Below are 14,470 nucleotides of genomic sequence, written 5' to 3'. Positions count from 1 at the left end.
CTGGACACCTCATGACAATTCTTGCTTTGAATTTCCATAGTGTGCCTTCTGTTATTATCCAGTTCAGCATTTGGCTGTGGGTAAAGGGTCATTTAACCAGCCAGATGGAATTAGCAGCAAAGTCAACGACTCACAATTGGAAGCTTGCAAGTTCAAATCCTGGTTGGGGGTTGACTAAGCCCACCAGTTGAACAATGCATCCTGCACAAAGTTTCCGTCGTCTGTTACACAGCACAAACATGCTGGGCCAACCGACAGATTTAGCTTCTGCTGTATCCGATCTGCCTCAAGTGGCCTCCAATCTCCGATTTGCCTCGTGACCTCCTCCTCGTTAAGCCCATTATCTCTGGAACCGGACAAGGTAACTTTCGGTTCTCTGTCACAACTGTGGTTGTCTGGAGTTCACTCCCTCCTCTTCTCTCACGGCGTCAGTGTCGACTTTTTGTCAGAATCTGAACACTTATCTCTATCTTTCATTTATTCTCCTGCGCCCCTGAATGTCCTTTTTGCGTTTAATTTGCGTGTATTATAAATTTAATAATGAATGAATCATCTCTGCAAGGTTTATAAAAACGAGTACCACTTTGTGGAGTCAACACTGGTTGTGCTCTGGATAGACTGACCCACCACCATAGCAATGTGAAATTTCCACCATCGGCTCAAGGCTGTAAGCAAGCAGGAAATGAGCACCACCTCAACACTCATTCGAGTGGGAAGTGATTAACCGACTTTTCCAAAAGTTAATGGAGGTCTGTATGTGGGGTCGGTAGATCACCGCTTTAACAAAAAAATATAAAAAAAATTGTATTTTACCAGGCAAGGCCCACTGAGCTTATATATATCTTTTTCAGAAGCGACCTGGCCAAAAACGATAGCTCAACGAAGTGGCTTATCATCACGTGGAAATGTATAGCAGCCAAACACTCTAAACACATGACGTTGATTCTAAATTTGGAGGGAAAAACCTGAGGACCCAGAGAAACATCCACATGACCACCAGGAGAGAGAAAGCATGCAAACTAAACATATATAGCACGCGTTTTCAGGGGTCAGGATCTAACCCACGACTTCTTGTAGCTTACCTGCCCCACCATGGTCTCCCAGCAGGGCCCACGCGGAATGTCCATGGGATCCATGGGTATGAGCGGGGGCATCGTGGCGTTCTCTGCCAGCGTGCCGTTTAGCACCACGGGGTAGAATGGGTGCAAGATGAATTGCATTTGAGTCGAATTTCGAAGCTTGCTTTCCTCCACCAGCTGCTCGCAGAGGGAGAAAGACGCAATCGGTGAATTACTACACGTGGAATGTGCATCAGGGAGCTGGTAATGGAGTGTGTTGCACGTGCCCCACATTCACATTTAGATCTGCAGGAAAGTGTGGAATCTGTCATCATCTTCATTCAACTGTCCCTGAACCGCAGTGGTCATTGAGAGGGGGTTTCACTGATGCCTCCTCGGCTGTCAATTCTCATATTTGCCAGTCGCCTGCAATCTATGTCAGGTGTTGAGCTGGCTTGTCAGTCCACGTTCCCACATTTGTCGTCCATTGATAGTGGGTTGTGTCCTCTCATTCTTTTCCCTTCTACCATGCCCTGTAAGAATGTGTTGGATAGACACCCCCTTTCGTGACACGTGTTCAAATCATGGGAATTTCCTTTTCTTCGCGGTTGTGAACAGTGGTTTGTATTCTGTCACCGTTCCCAAGATTACAGCCACAGTGGATTTGTTTTTGCGCGGAATTCCATTCTAGTTCGATATTTTTTTGGCGATACTACGTCATGTTGTACAATCCAAGGTCCACAATAAACATATCATCCGTTTAGCAAAATATTCATACCATGATTATTGTTTCTTATAAAAAAAATTCTAAACTATTTAATTTCCTGGCAAAATAATTATGAAATAATGATTAACTTGCATTATGATTAAAGTAAAAAAAAAGTTGATACCCATTAAATGAGCGCTTTGACGTCATAGGGATGATATGATGTCATAATTTTGTGACAGAGTGTACAATATAAGCATTACAGTGTACAATTGCAATGATTAGTCGACTATTGGCAGGCTAATTTTAGGTTAACTTACGTTAAATCACTAAAGATCAAAGTACAAAAACAAGACGATAAAAAAGTGCGAAATACAACGACAAACTTACGGAGAACTTATCGTGCAATAATCATTGTATTGTGAGATGTAACATTTGTATCATGAAATGTTACATTTCGGCGATCGTTCACCTAGCTGCGTTCGAGTCACATTCATATCAATCAGCAAAGTGCTGCGCATGATGGCTTTGTTTGTTGTGTAAGTTCGTTGCTGGACCACGAGGGCTTCCATCTGTCTGGGTTACACTTGGACAGTCTGGTAAATGGGAATCTGTGTTTGTATGGCAGGAACTGATTTGTGCAGAAATGTGGTGGCATTTAATTTAATTGTATTGCAGGAGACTGCACCGTTGTGATAGACCTTGGCTGACTGTGAAATACATCCGGATTTGTTCTATAGTGCAAAAGGTGGCAACCCCATGTGCCAAGCCCTTACCTTGTTGTTGATTTCGTCCATGAGGGCGATGATGAAAGTGTACAGGTTGCCCATGAAGAGAGCGAAGATGCGGGCAAGTTGCCACCGCAGGGCGATACGGGGGTGGTAGTTTTCCAACTCCCCGATCATGTCAAAGAGCGCCGGGCAAAACATACTCAAGAGCGACATGACCACGTTCACCTGCCCAACATTGGTACACATCACCACCGACTCAACAAGCCAGAATAACAGCCATCGTAATAAAAATATATATACGTATAACATTTGCATATTCAGGGAACTTGCTTAATTGCCTAAGAAACCCAAAGCGCCTGACGTCACATCTTATCTCAACGATTCAAAGGGGGACCCCAATAGTGGCAGCCGTCCCTGTGCGGCACGAGGTGACTCAGCATCGGCCTGCATAAACCATCACGCAAACTCTGGTCATGCTTGGAGTAGCTGTTGGCTAACCATCAAACAAAGAAGGTTACTATGTCGCGCACTTTCAGATGCGCTTCTGCGGACGTCTGGAACGCTCTTCCTTCCGATATAATGAAGCCACTTGAGCTATGCACTTTTAAATAATTATCTAGATTGAAATCTCATTTCTTTAGAAATGCTTTTTGTGTTCATTTTGTTGTCCTTCACTCGCATATTCGATTCGCACAGTTGACTACGTACGGTGTGAAAGAAGTTCAACATACATACAAGCCACGGAATCTTTATCATCCACTGTACAATAGATGACACAAATTCCATGGTCAATACATTCGCAGTATTAATCAGGGTAGCCTGCCAGAGTTTGATAGCATCGGCTGAATGAGAAATATGTCTGGGTTTCGTCTGTAGAAAAGGTGGCAGAACTAAATTCCCCTGATATGCAATAATTCTAATATCACTAATAATTCTAATATCACTGCATTCTCTCTGAATGTTGGTAATTTCCAATGAATCCTAAAAATCCTAAACATGCCAGGTTAGTGTAAGTTGAGCTCACAAATAACGTCATCACATCTATCCCTCTATTTAAGGAACGGAACAAGAGGGTTTCTCCACAAATCTGGCTGTCGCCTGATGAAGCTAGTTGTTATTACTGGTGAAACGTCGTACTCAGGTTGTAAATGTTGTGGATTTGCTCACAAACACACCGGTGTGCTGTACTCGTGATGAAGTGCCATGTTTTATTTACGTGACAAATCTTACTAATTGGCTGTGTCGGGTGGTGGCGGGTTTAACGACATATTTATATTTACGCGATCTAACCCCAAAAAAACCCTATATTACTCGTGTAATTTGTTTAACCAGGTGAGAACTCAAAAGCACATGACGACTTCACGTTCACGAACTAATAAGTGATCCATCAATCCCATCGTGTCTACCAACAGAGGCTATTGAGTTATCTCTTCTTGTAAAGTAAAATAAGGGTACAAAGTAGAGTTTCCACCTTTTACGCAGACTAAACCCGGACATACTTCTCAACCTATAGAAACTGTGCGATATACCGCAATAAAGTTCAACACGATACTGGTTCCGGACTTTGGTACAAATCTATTTTTGCCACCTAAGCACAGATGCAAATTCCCGGACTGCACAGAGGCATATCTAGAAATATCCAAAGGCAAGAGTGGCCCCAACATTTCAAGCTTTTTTCATAGGGCTCTACATTATGCATAAAATAAAAGCACTTAATGAAATTTTGCTCGCAATTATAAATAAAAGTACTTTTCAGGGTCTGAAGGAGGAGGCATTGCCCCCGTCACTTCCCCCCGCCAGTTCCACTACTAGGAATGTCAGAACCAAACCCAGAAAGATGACAACGGTTATGAATGTACAATATTAGAATGACGCTGCTGATGACGATGAGCCGATGTGTGCTCACTTCATTGCGCTCCCACCACCCGTAGTTGTCCCATCCATTGCGTGAGAACGTTTGTGCTCGCTTGACGACGTAGTAGATCAGGTAGCCACTGCCCGCAAGTGACCAGGCGATGAGGAAGTTGGCCAGTACTCGCAGGAAGCGCTGGAGATGGACATTCTCTTCCTTGCGGTTCTCCTGCTCTTCCACTATCGATTCCTGCATGCGCACAAAGACAAATCTGCATAACACCTACATAGTGGCAAAGATAGAAAACAAGAACCGACAGTGTGGCCTACACAGCTTGTTGCACAAGTGCTGTTTGCGAACACCAGGTTAATGCCAGAACACAGCACAGGAGGGTGTAAGTGTCCTCCGAACCCAAGTGCTGATGTTTACTTGGGCATCCGGTGGAAATCTGACCAAGGAATTTGACCAAGGGCGCTATGGTGGCAAGATCTTAATTATCTCGCCTGGTATACAGGAGGCCGTGAGTTCAACCCCGACCCTGACTCCTGTATATTTGGAGTTTGCGTGTCTCTCTCCCTGTAGTCGCGTGAACTTTTCTCCGGGTGCTCCGGTTTTTCCCTCCACATTTAGAAACGTGTTTAGAGTTTAGTCAGTTTTGTTGCCAGATAGAAGGGTAAAAAAACAATTATCCTATTTTTAACTGGCAAATGAGGTTCCAATGGTGTAAATGCTTACTCGACATCTCATACTCTGATGGTGCATTGTCTTTAAGTTGTGTGCCTTTTGGCGTCATCTGGTCCAACCCATGTGAGACTAGGCTCTAAGGAAAGCTGTCTCGGGTGTGGACCAATCATCTTCAAGGACAGTGCACACATTATCAGAGTTGTGTTTTTTGTTTGCATTATGACTGCAGGTATTGTGGTCTATGCAAACATGACTCCTTGTAAAAAAGGTGTCAGTTTTGTTGCCAGATAGAAGGGTAAAAAAACTAGTATCATGATAAGCCACTTCATTTGTGCTATCATTTGTGGTCAGGTTGCTTCTGAAAAAAAGCTATATAGCTCATTGGGCCTTACCTGGTAAAATAAAAAAATAAAAATTTGAATTTAGTTTAAACGTTTCTGTTTTCTGAGCCTATCGCATGATGCAGCCGAGGAAATCTCGGAAAGAGCCATTCATTAGGATAAACTACAGGTGAACCTATACGGTAGTTCCCATTCTTACAAGTGTACAGAACAGAAGGCATATTTACGACCGTACAATTTCTTGTGCTGGTTTGTGCAAAAGACACATTCGTAAAACTAAAAAAAAATATGGGAGAAAGACAAGGAGGGAGATCACCAGTGCTGCCTAAGTGGCCGAAATATTTTTTCTTTTAACATTGAAATAAATTGTATTAGAAAATCACCATCTGGCAATGAGGGGGTGCAATGTCGCCACTAGCAGATTAACATCGTGGGCGGACGGCATGTAAGGCCACGATTCACCGATCGCGTCAGTCCCACCACGCGCTCTGCGAGCCTGCACACGCTCGCACGCTTCTTGGGCATTGTTTGAATAAATTAAGTTGCACAGGTTCCACCAATTGCATCAGTCCACAAGAGTGCTATCGCTACGTACCCGAAACACTGTGGTGGTGGACGCAATCTTGCTGTCGGCGGTCTCCGGGTTTCCGATTAGGTAGTCCCAGCTGGTGAACATCTTCCAGCTGAAGTTGAAGTTATCGTCGCCCTCTCCGCCCTGGCTTTCATGGACATTGCGCGCCATCCTGAAGCACGGCACACACCGCGCATCGTGGGCAGGAGCACAGCGACCCAACAACACGCGAATCAACTTAAGAACATACGCGTACACGTCACGTGTGTAGTGATTACAGTGGCATGCAATCGCACGGCAGTGACACACGTACGGTGAGTCCTCACTTAATGTGTGTTCACGTAACGAGTTTTCGCGATAACGTACCTCTTCCATTCGGGAAACACTTTGCTCATAACGCAGAACATGATAATTGGTTCTTTACCCTTCTATCTGGCAACAAAACTGACACCTTTTTGCAAGGAGTCATGTTTGCATAGACCACAATACCTGCAGTCATAATACAAACAAAAGAACATAACTCTGATAATGTGCACTGTCCTTTATCAGAGTTATGTTCTTTTGTTTGTATTATGACTGCAGGTATTGTGGTCTATGCAAACATGACTCCTTGCAAAAAGGTGTCAGTTTTGTTGCCAGATAGAAGGGTAAAGAACCAATTATCATATTTTTACTGGCAAATGAGGTCCCCATAGTGTAAACGCAGAACATGTCCTGTCATAACGCGGAACATGTCCTGTCATAACGCAGAACATGTCCTGTCATAACGCGGAACATGTCCTGTCATAACGCAGAACATGTCCTGTCATAACGCAGAACATGTCCTGTCATAACGCAGAACATGTCCTGTCATAACGCGGAACATGTCCTGTCATAACGCAGAACATGTCCTGTCATAACGCGGAACATGTCCTGTCATAACGCAGAACATGTCCTGTCATAACGCAGAACATGTCCTGTCATAACGCAGAACATGTCCTGTCATAACGCGGAACATGTCCTGTCATAACGCGGAACATGTCCTGTCATAACGCGGAACGCACCCGTTGTGACCCCGTTTCTGAGCGGTCGACGACAAACTATTTTCTTGAGCTGTGTGACTGCGCGGTACGATATTGCACGTGGAGTGATACAGTAACACGGCGGCGTACCCTCATTTATTTGTCCTGCCATCTCGCTTTGTTTGCATACACCGTCGTATCTCGCCAAAATTTATCGTTACATTATTTTGGGGGAAATAATTTTCCTTTAACACGGAACTTTTCAGGAAACGTATCTACCCCGTTCAATGAGGACTTACTGTACAGCACTGCGATTACAGAAATGCACCTGCAGAATGGTGCACTGTACAGTGAGTAAAGATGCCACCATGCAATGCAAATGTTTGGTAGATATTTGTACCCCCAGATATTTGTACCCCCAGTTTTCTATCATGAACCGCCACATACTTAAGGACCTGGATAAGGAAGCTCATTCATGGGGGAGCTGAGCTTCTGTTAACACCTGATGATATGTATGTAATTGCCCATGAAACGTCGTTAAAAATTATAAAAATGTTGCCTGCTGTTCAACAATCTGGAGATTTCCTGAAATGTATATATTTGCCCACGTGACAACTTGATTTGATTGGCTGTCAGGTGACCGAGGGTATAACTTTAAATTGGTATTATACCGACATGATCTAACTCAAAAGTAAATAATTACGACACATTAATGGAGTTGGCCAAACATCCCAATATAGGACCATAGAGTTTGGGCAATTGTTGGCACCAGTTCTGGCTGTTTTCCAGCTTGTATGTGGTTCCCATGCCTTTGAATCTCCCTCTCTCTAAGAGTGCATGAAAACTGCGTATTACTAATGATAAATAAATATATGTACTATTATTACTTGCACTTGTTGGCTACATATTCCGTATCATTTCACTCCGAAGTGAAGGATTCTTCTCTGTAGAGCACTGACACTGATGGGCTGGCGATGCCAGGGTGTTGTCGGCGCCTTTCGGGGTGTCTCTGGGCGGCCCTCACGTGCGAATGAGCACCATGAAGCTGTAGGCGAAGCAGCCGAGCCCCACTAAGAAGTAGGCGAGCGGCAGCCGGTACTTGAGCCAGCCCACTTGGCGCTGGTTGTCGTAGTAACCGCAGAACAGCACCGAGTACTGCGCTAGACCCTGCGAAACGGACGCGTCGTATCATTAATTGCGGGAACCGATTTACACACCCGGTCATGAATTTACACCGAGTGTAGAGAAATTCACTCACCACTCCGGGATTCATCTGGTGCGAGTGTACGCACCTGGTGTTTAACAACAACAACCGCGCTCGTAAACATTGATCCAAGCGACCACACATACACACACGCCCAGAACAGAGAACAACACCCCACACAAAGCAGAACACACGGGCTTGCAATATATCAGAATGCACTAGGTGCACACACAAAACAAATATTACTGTGTGATTTAATTAATGTAATTGTGGTGTCTGACAAATTGAATTATTGATTGTAACTTCAAATTTACACACGTAACAAAACATAGCGTACATCAGGGCCGGGGCGACGTGGGTGCTGGGATAGACCCTGCACCACCAAGTGTAATTTTGGCTCAACCCAGGCCACTCTCCTGGGTGGTGAATCACCGTTATGGTTGCCCACACAACCCAGCCTTCCTGCCCCCCCCCCACTACCGATCCGAGAGAAGCTGCAGCCGGGCCTCACTGCACAAGGCATGTGAAATTATGGTGATCTAAAAAGGAAAGCTCCACTTGGGCCAGACACGGGAAAATGGAAAACAAAAAGAGCAACTATCTTTAAAACTAAACTACTTTTTATTTTATCATGTAAGGCACTCTGAGCTATGTAGCTCGTTTTCAGCAGCGACCCGGCCAAAACTGATTGCTCAACGAAGTAGCTAATCGTGTGGACATTTATAGCAGACACATACTCTCAATGCATGTTGATTCTAAATGTGGAGGAAAAAACACACTCTAGGACAAGGCGAGAGAAGATTATGATGGGGCCGCGCACCCACAGGGACACGTTAGCGGTTAGCCCATCGGAGCCCGAGCAATATTCCACAGTGACTGCACAAACTTCCAATAAAATAACCGGCACAATAGTGTGGCACAATTATGTGCATGTAAACCATGCACCATGTGCCCTTAACAACAACAGCCGAATTCAGAGATTGTCCACTAATTGACTATTAAAACCAACGAGATCTCACTCACTTGCTGCACACGTTAACCAGTACAGACACGGGCATGACACACACACACGACACTCCAAAATTCACATACCATAAAATTCCACAGGGTGGCAAAGTTCATGGCGGTTGCAGAGTCGTTTCGGGGAACGGCCTTGCGTGGCATGCTGCCATAAGGTCGGCCCATCAATGCCTACATGCACCAAACAGAGTACATACACGCATGATGAGACTGAATGTTGAAACCGGTCCAGAGATTGCTTGTATTAAACAAATACTGCTGGAGAAAAAAACACTCTCAGATGTCCATGGGGATGATGAGATGAGTCAAAAATACCTTGTTTTAAGTGCTGAGAAATATATGGACAGTAGGTATATAGTCTGCTAGTTATATTATAACAGTACTTTAGGCCTCCATAGAACACACACACTACACACAAAGCAGATCACATGCATACAATGTATAAGAATTAAAATTATATACATAACACAGCAATAGCCCATTATACGTACCTCGGGCACCATAACCAAGCCAAAGGTCAAACCAAAGAGAACCATGTTTATGCCGTACATCCAGCGCAGGAAGATGAAATAGGATGCAACCGATGAGCCGAAATGACCTTCCAGAGCACACACACACACACACAGGCGCACACACTCAAGCATGAACACAAACATATTGTATATGGGCCTGACAAGATTGTGCACACATTCACCTGTGTTGTTTAATCGTTCTTAAGGCAGCATGCAGGGCAATGTTTTAGTTTTCATCGTGTTATGGATACACAAAAATGTATAGTGTTGAGCCCAGAGGTGTTGAGAGAAGCTGTGCACGATGTGTTTTCACTCACTCTCAATCTCCTTGATCTTCATCTCCCAAGGAATGCAAGCCGTACGAAAATTCTCAAAATCCCGTTTGAATTTCATCCATTTCTGTGGAACGACGGTGCCAGCAAACACGTGATCGGTTAAGTCTAGTTTCAACATCAAGACGTCATCGAGGCCAAAGCCATTGATGTCATTGCAACTCGGTACCAACGCTCTCCACCCTCCGCCAGATCCCGCAACTGCTGCACAGGAGACGCACATCGACCTCCAAGATTTACCCTGACATCTATGATAACTTTTTGCCAGTATCAAAAATGATGAAAATAAGAATAGGTTTTAACATGTCTGACAATAAAGCAGGTAAAACATCTTAACGCCTATTTTATTACCAGAAAGGGTAAAACCTATTCTTATTTTTCATCATTTACTCTGGCAGTTTCCCACCCTCTGCTCTTAGGTCTTCTCTTCCACTTGGTCATAGGACTCATGGAGCCTACGACAATGCCTGTCTCGGCAATTGGGCCCTCCCAACCTGCACACATGGCTCACCCAGCATAGCTCGTTTTGGCTAATTAGTTCTCCACCAATGACCTGCCACGGGTCTCTTCTGGACTCTTGCGTTGTGTATCCTGTCTCACCACAGAATTATTAGCATAAATCACAAACACCTGTGCTCAAATGCCAGAAACGTTATTTCAAGTTGCTTAGTTAAGTATTCATCTCTCTTATCCATACCGCAATAAAAGATAGCACTTCTGTCTCAAATGCCCTTTTAAAAAATCGGTCTGGTTCATGATGAGGATAACTTGTTCTATTAAAATATTTCACTTGCTCATCTCACCAGATTGATTCCGAATATTATCTCCCAAACACATCCTTATTCTCACCATCAGCCACGTACCCCTCACTCACACTCACCCTTCACAGCCATGCTCCGCACGCATCAATACCCAGTGTGAAATATCGTTAATGATATATAACATGCTGCTCATAATAATACCCGGTCTAGATGTTTAGTAACCACAAGGCGATGCTTGTCGGTCTTTTTCCAGTTCTCTTTAAATGTGGGTGAATGTTTTAGGCACAAATCCAATGTCAGTCTTCAGTGAATTGGACAAACCCCAACAATACCCGATTCATAACTCAGTTTAGGTTGGGCCACATAATGATCTGGCTACATTTTTGTCACGAATCCCCACAACACCCGATATAACCAAATAAATGAAATTGTCATATGCACAAGTGTTTACACGGCGATCATTGTCAAGCTTCTACACACGATAACTGAAATTATTGGACTACGTTGAGGGGTGGAGAGTTTTACAACTAGTCCTAAAAGGCCAGATCACTACGTGGCTTAACCTCAACGAGTAAATAAAGAATCATAATATCGGGTGCGAATACCTGTGTGTTAAGATAACAACACCTGTAACAGCCTTCCTTACGCCACATCACATGCTGGACCTGCCACAGAATTGCCACTGCGAGACATCTTGCAGTAATATGCTCTTCACAAACATTTCACTCCACACCTGTCAACCAGGAAAATTCAGCCAGCTGCTCATATTAAACCAGCGAGCACATACACCGTATGCCCAGGCTGTGCATTCCTTATCAAACAACTACAATTCGAGGGCAAGCTTGAAATTTGTATTTTTTTATGAAGCCAGGTGTCATTGCAGTTATGTCAGTTACATCACTTCGTGAAATGTCAACAGTGGTTGTTCTATGGATAAAATGGCCCCTCCCATATGGATGTGGAATTTCCACAGCTAATTCTGAGCAGTCAGCAGATATATGTGATGCGCCAATATTTGAGCGTGCGGAAACGTAGATTAGAGCAGAACTCCAATATTAATATAAATAATCAGTCCGATAATATGAATCTTTGTAATTCGCGGATTGTTGGCAGTCCGTGACTGCTCCCGTATACCATGGCACACCGCAGTCGAGTGAAAACGCTTCTACGGAGCCACAAACCGCGATCCATAGGGGTGGTCATGGTTAATGACCACTCCCATGCTGCAGTAGCGGAGCAGTGCTGACATTATTTAATTAGAGAACATTTTTTGCATGTATTAGACGTGGATATCACATTCAAAAATGCAAATATCCTTAAATAGACACATATGACAGGTTTCCACCATTTTGGGTCTTAGAAAAAAACATTTATTTTGGATTAATTTATCTGCTAGTCATGTGTCGCGTTTGCCCTATAATCCGCAAATCTTTTGTGGAATAACCTGGGTCTCTTTCTGCCCTTAATCCGTGGCACACCACGCCAGCGTAAATAAAACATTGCCATGGATTGGGTTGCAATTCTGCGGTATGATGCAGATCACAGGTTCTGCCATGTAGTCCCCACATACCAACACGGGGTATCGGAGTTCTATGGTATTTATAAATGTTTTAAGAGTTGTGATGTGATGAAAAACGCGACATCAAAGCAAATAGTATGACGTTTGTTGTTTGAATAACGCACCTTGGTCATGAGCACCTTGTAGGCGTAGAGTTTCCGTCCTCGTCCCTTGCCCAGGGCTCCCTCGAACTTTTCCACAAACGTCTGTGCCTCCCTGCAACACAGCCAGCACGGAACTCACTACAACCTCACAGCACACACAACACACACACCGCACACCCCACACACAACACCAACAACTGCCATTCGCTACTAAGTGGTGGTGACGTCACCATGCCAGGCCATGTGCACCTTGAGGCCACGTGAAGTGTCGAACGCCCGCTGGCAGGATGTCACGGGGCAGACCCAGGTGCCACGGGTCAACTGACCGAAATGACTGGCTGATGCACCACCTGTGCCACCTACTGTGCCAACTTTCTGTGCTTTAGCCACCCGGCGCTCCACTCGTTGTTGTGAGCGTCGCTCCTCCGCCCTCCGTTGTTGTTGGAGGGCGACTGCCTCCAACTGCCCAGTAGCATCCTTCACGAGCCTCCTCGACAGAGGCCGATCTTGACACTACTGGTACCAGTCATCGGCAAGTCCACTCAGCTCCACGTCTTCCGGTACCACGTCACTCCATCTCTTCCCGTTTAGCCCTCTCGATCCGGCCGAACAAAAGCTGTTTAGGCATGCGGTGGCTGGGCATGCGGGCTACATGGCCCAGCCAACGCAGCCTTGCCTGCCGGAGGAGCTCACCGATGGGACTTTGCCCAGATTGATCGTAGGCAGGCCAGCCTAAATGTTTCTAACCGGCGAAGATGTTCCATTAGGGGAGTCCACGTTTCGCAAGCGTAGAGAAGGGAGGGAATGACCGTGGCCGAGAAGACCTGAAGCTTCGTGCGGAGCGACAGACCAGGTAGCTTCCACACAGCGTTACGCAACCGATGAAAATATATTGCCGCTCGACTGATTCGGAGTGAGACCTCTGCTGTTAAACCGGAGCCGGTCATGAGCACACTGCCCAGGTATGGGAAACTCTCCACTCTCTCCACAACTGCCTCATCACCGATTGGGAGTTGTGGGGGTGGAGTGTCCAATGGTACAAAATACCCAGGCAGGTGCTTAGTTTTGGTGGGGCTGATGGTAAGGCCCCACCTCTTAGTGGCATGCTCCAGTTTCAGCAGCAGTGTCTCCAACTCCTCCTCTGAATGAGCAGCAATTACCAAATCATCGGCATTCATAACGTGGTTGACCAATAGGGAGCCATTCCTTGACCGCACCTGGGCATCGATCAGCCTCCCATTGTATCTGTACCAAATGGAAATTCCACCAGTACAGCTATTGAAGGCTTCATGAACTACGTGGTCAAAATAAATGTTAAATAATGTGGGAGCCAGAGGACATCCCTGTCACACCCCAAGGTGTACAGGGAATGGCTCTGACTCCCGGTCACGTAGTTTTACCCCGGCCCGCTCACCATCATGAAGGTCCTTAATGATCGTGCAACACAGCCAGCATGGAACCCACTACAGTGTTACACACCACCCAACAACACAGCCAGCATGGAACTCACTCGAAAGTCACACCCCACACAGCACACCACCCAACAACACAGCCATCATAGCGGCCGTTTGTGAGATCACACTCATTGCAGATGAAAAACAACGTATACTGCACAATATACATGTCACAAGGTCATTTCAATGATGCCACTGATGCCACCACATCGCAGGTCCTCAACTGTATCTGACCCACACACACAGTTGGGGTGTTTTAGGCATCAGCAGTTATTGGCCCAAATCATGTCACTCCGAATTATAAATAATAATTTTCTGCGATCTTACATTGACATGCTAATCTTTCACAATAAAATGGGCACCTCCGGGCCCTCGTCGTGGAGGTAGCGCTCTAATCCTACATTTACATGCAAATTCCTCACTTTAACATCACTAGCCCCACCCACTTCGTTTATTACCCTTGGGCTACACCCATTTCAAACCTTTTAAACAGCCTGCCTCAGCAGCTTTCCCCCTCTTTTTTATCCTGATGACGATTGCTTGTGTTGTGATTGAAACGTCGTAGTTTTCTGTTATTTTTG

General features: G+C 45.1%; 1 protein-coding gene across 1 annotated transcript in view; it reads right to left on the bottom strand.

The window, feature by feature from the left end:
* LOC133358565 (transmembrane channel-like protein 1) overlaps positions 1-14,470 on the bottom strand; it is a 73,466-nt gene that overhangs the window by 36,922 nt on the left and 22,074 nt on the right. The window contains 9 exon segments of the mRNA XM_061576935.1: positions 1,083-1,256; positions 2,541-2,720; positions 4,402-4,596; positions 5,968-6,115; positions 7,969-8,111; positions 9,241-9,339; positions 9,660-9,766; positions 9,998-10,079; positions 12,457-12,547. Of these exon segments, the coding sequence (XP_061432919.1) occupies positions 1,083-1,256; positions 2,541-2,720; positions 4,402-4,596; positions 5,968-6,115; positions 7,969-8,111; positions 9,241-9,339; positions 9,660-9,766; positions 9,998-10,079; positions 12,457-12,547 (1,219 nt within the window).

Source organism: Lethenteron reissneri, chromosome 7 (assembly GCF_015708825.2).
Source record: "Lethenteron reissneri isolate LAM-NWPU_2019-01 chromosome 7, ASM1570882v1, whole genome shotgun sequence".
Lineage (NCBI taxonomy): Eukaryota > Metazoa > Chordata > Hyperoartia > Petromyzontiformes > Petromyzontidae > Lethenteron > Lethenteron reissneri.
Note: the sequence above shows the minus strand (reverse complement) of the source record. Positions and strands in the feature narration are given on the sequence as shown.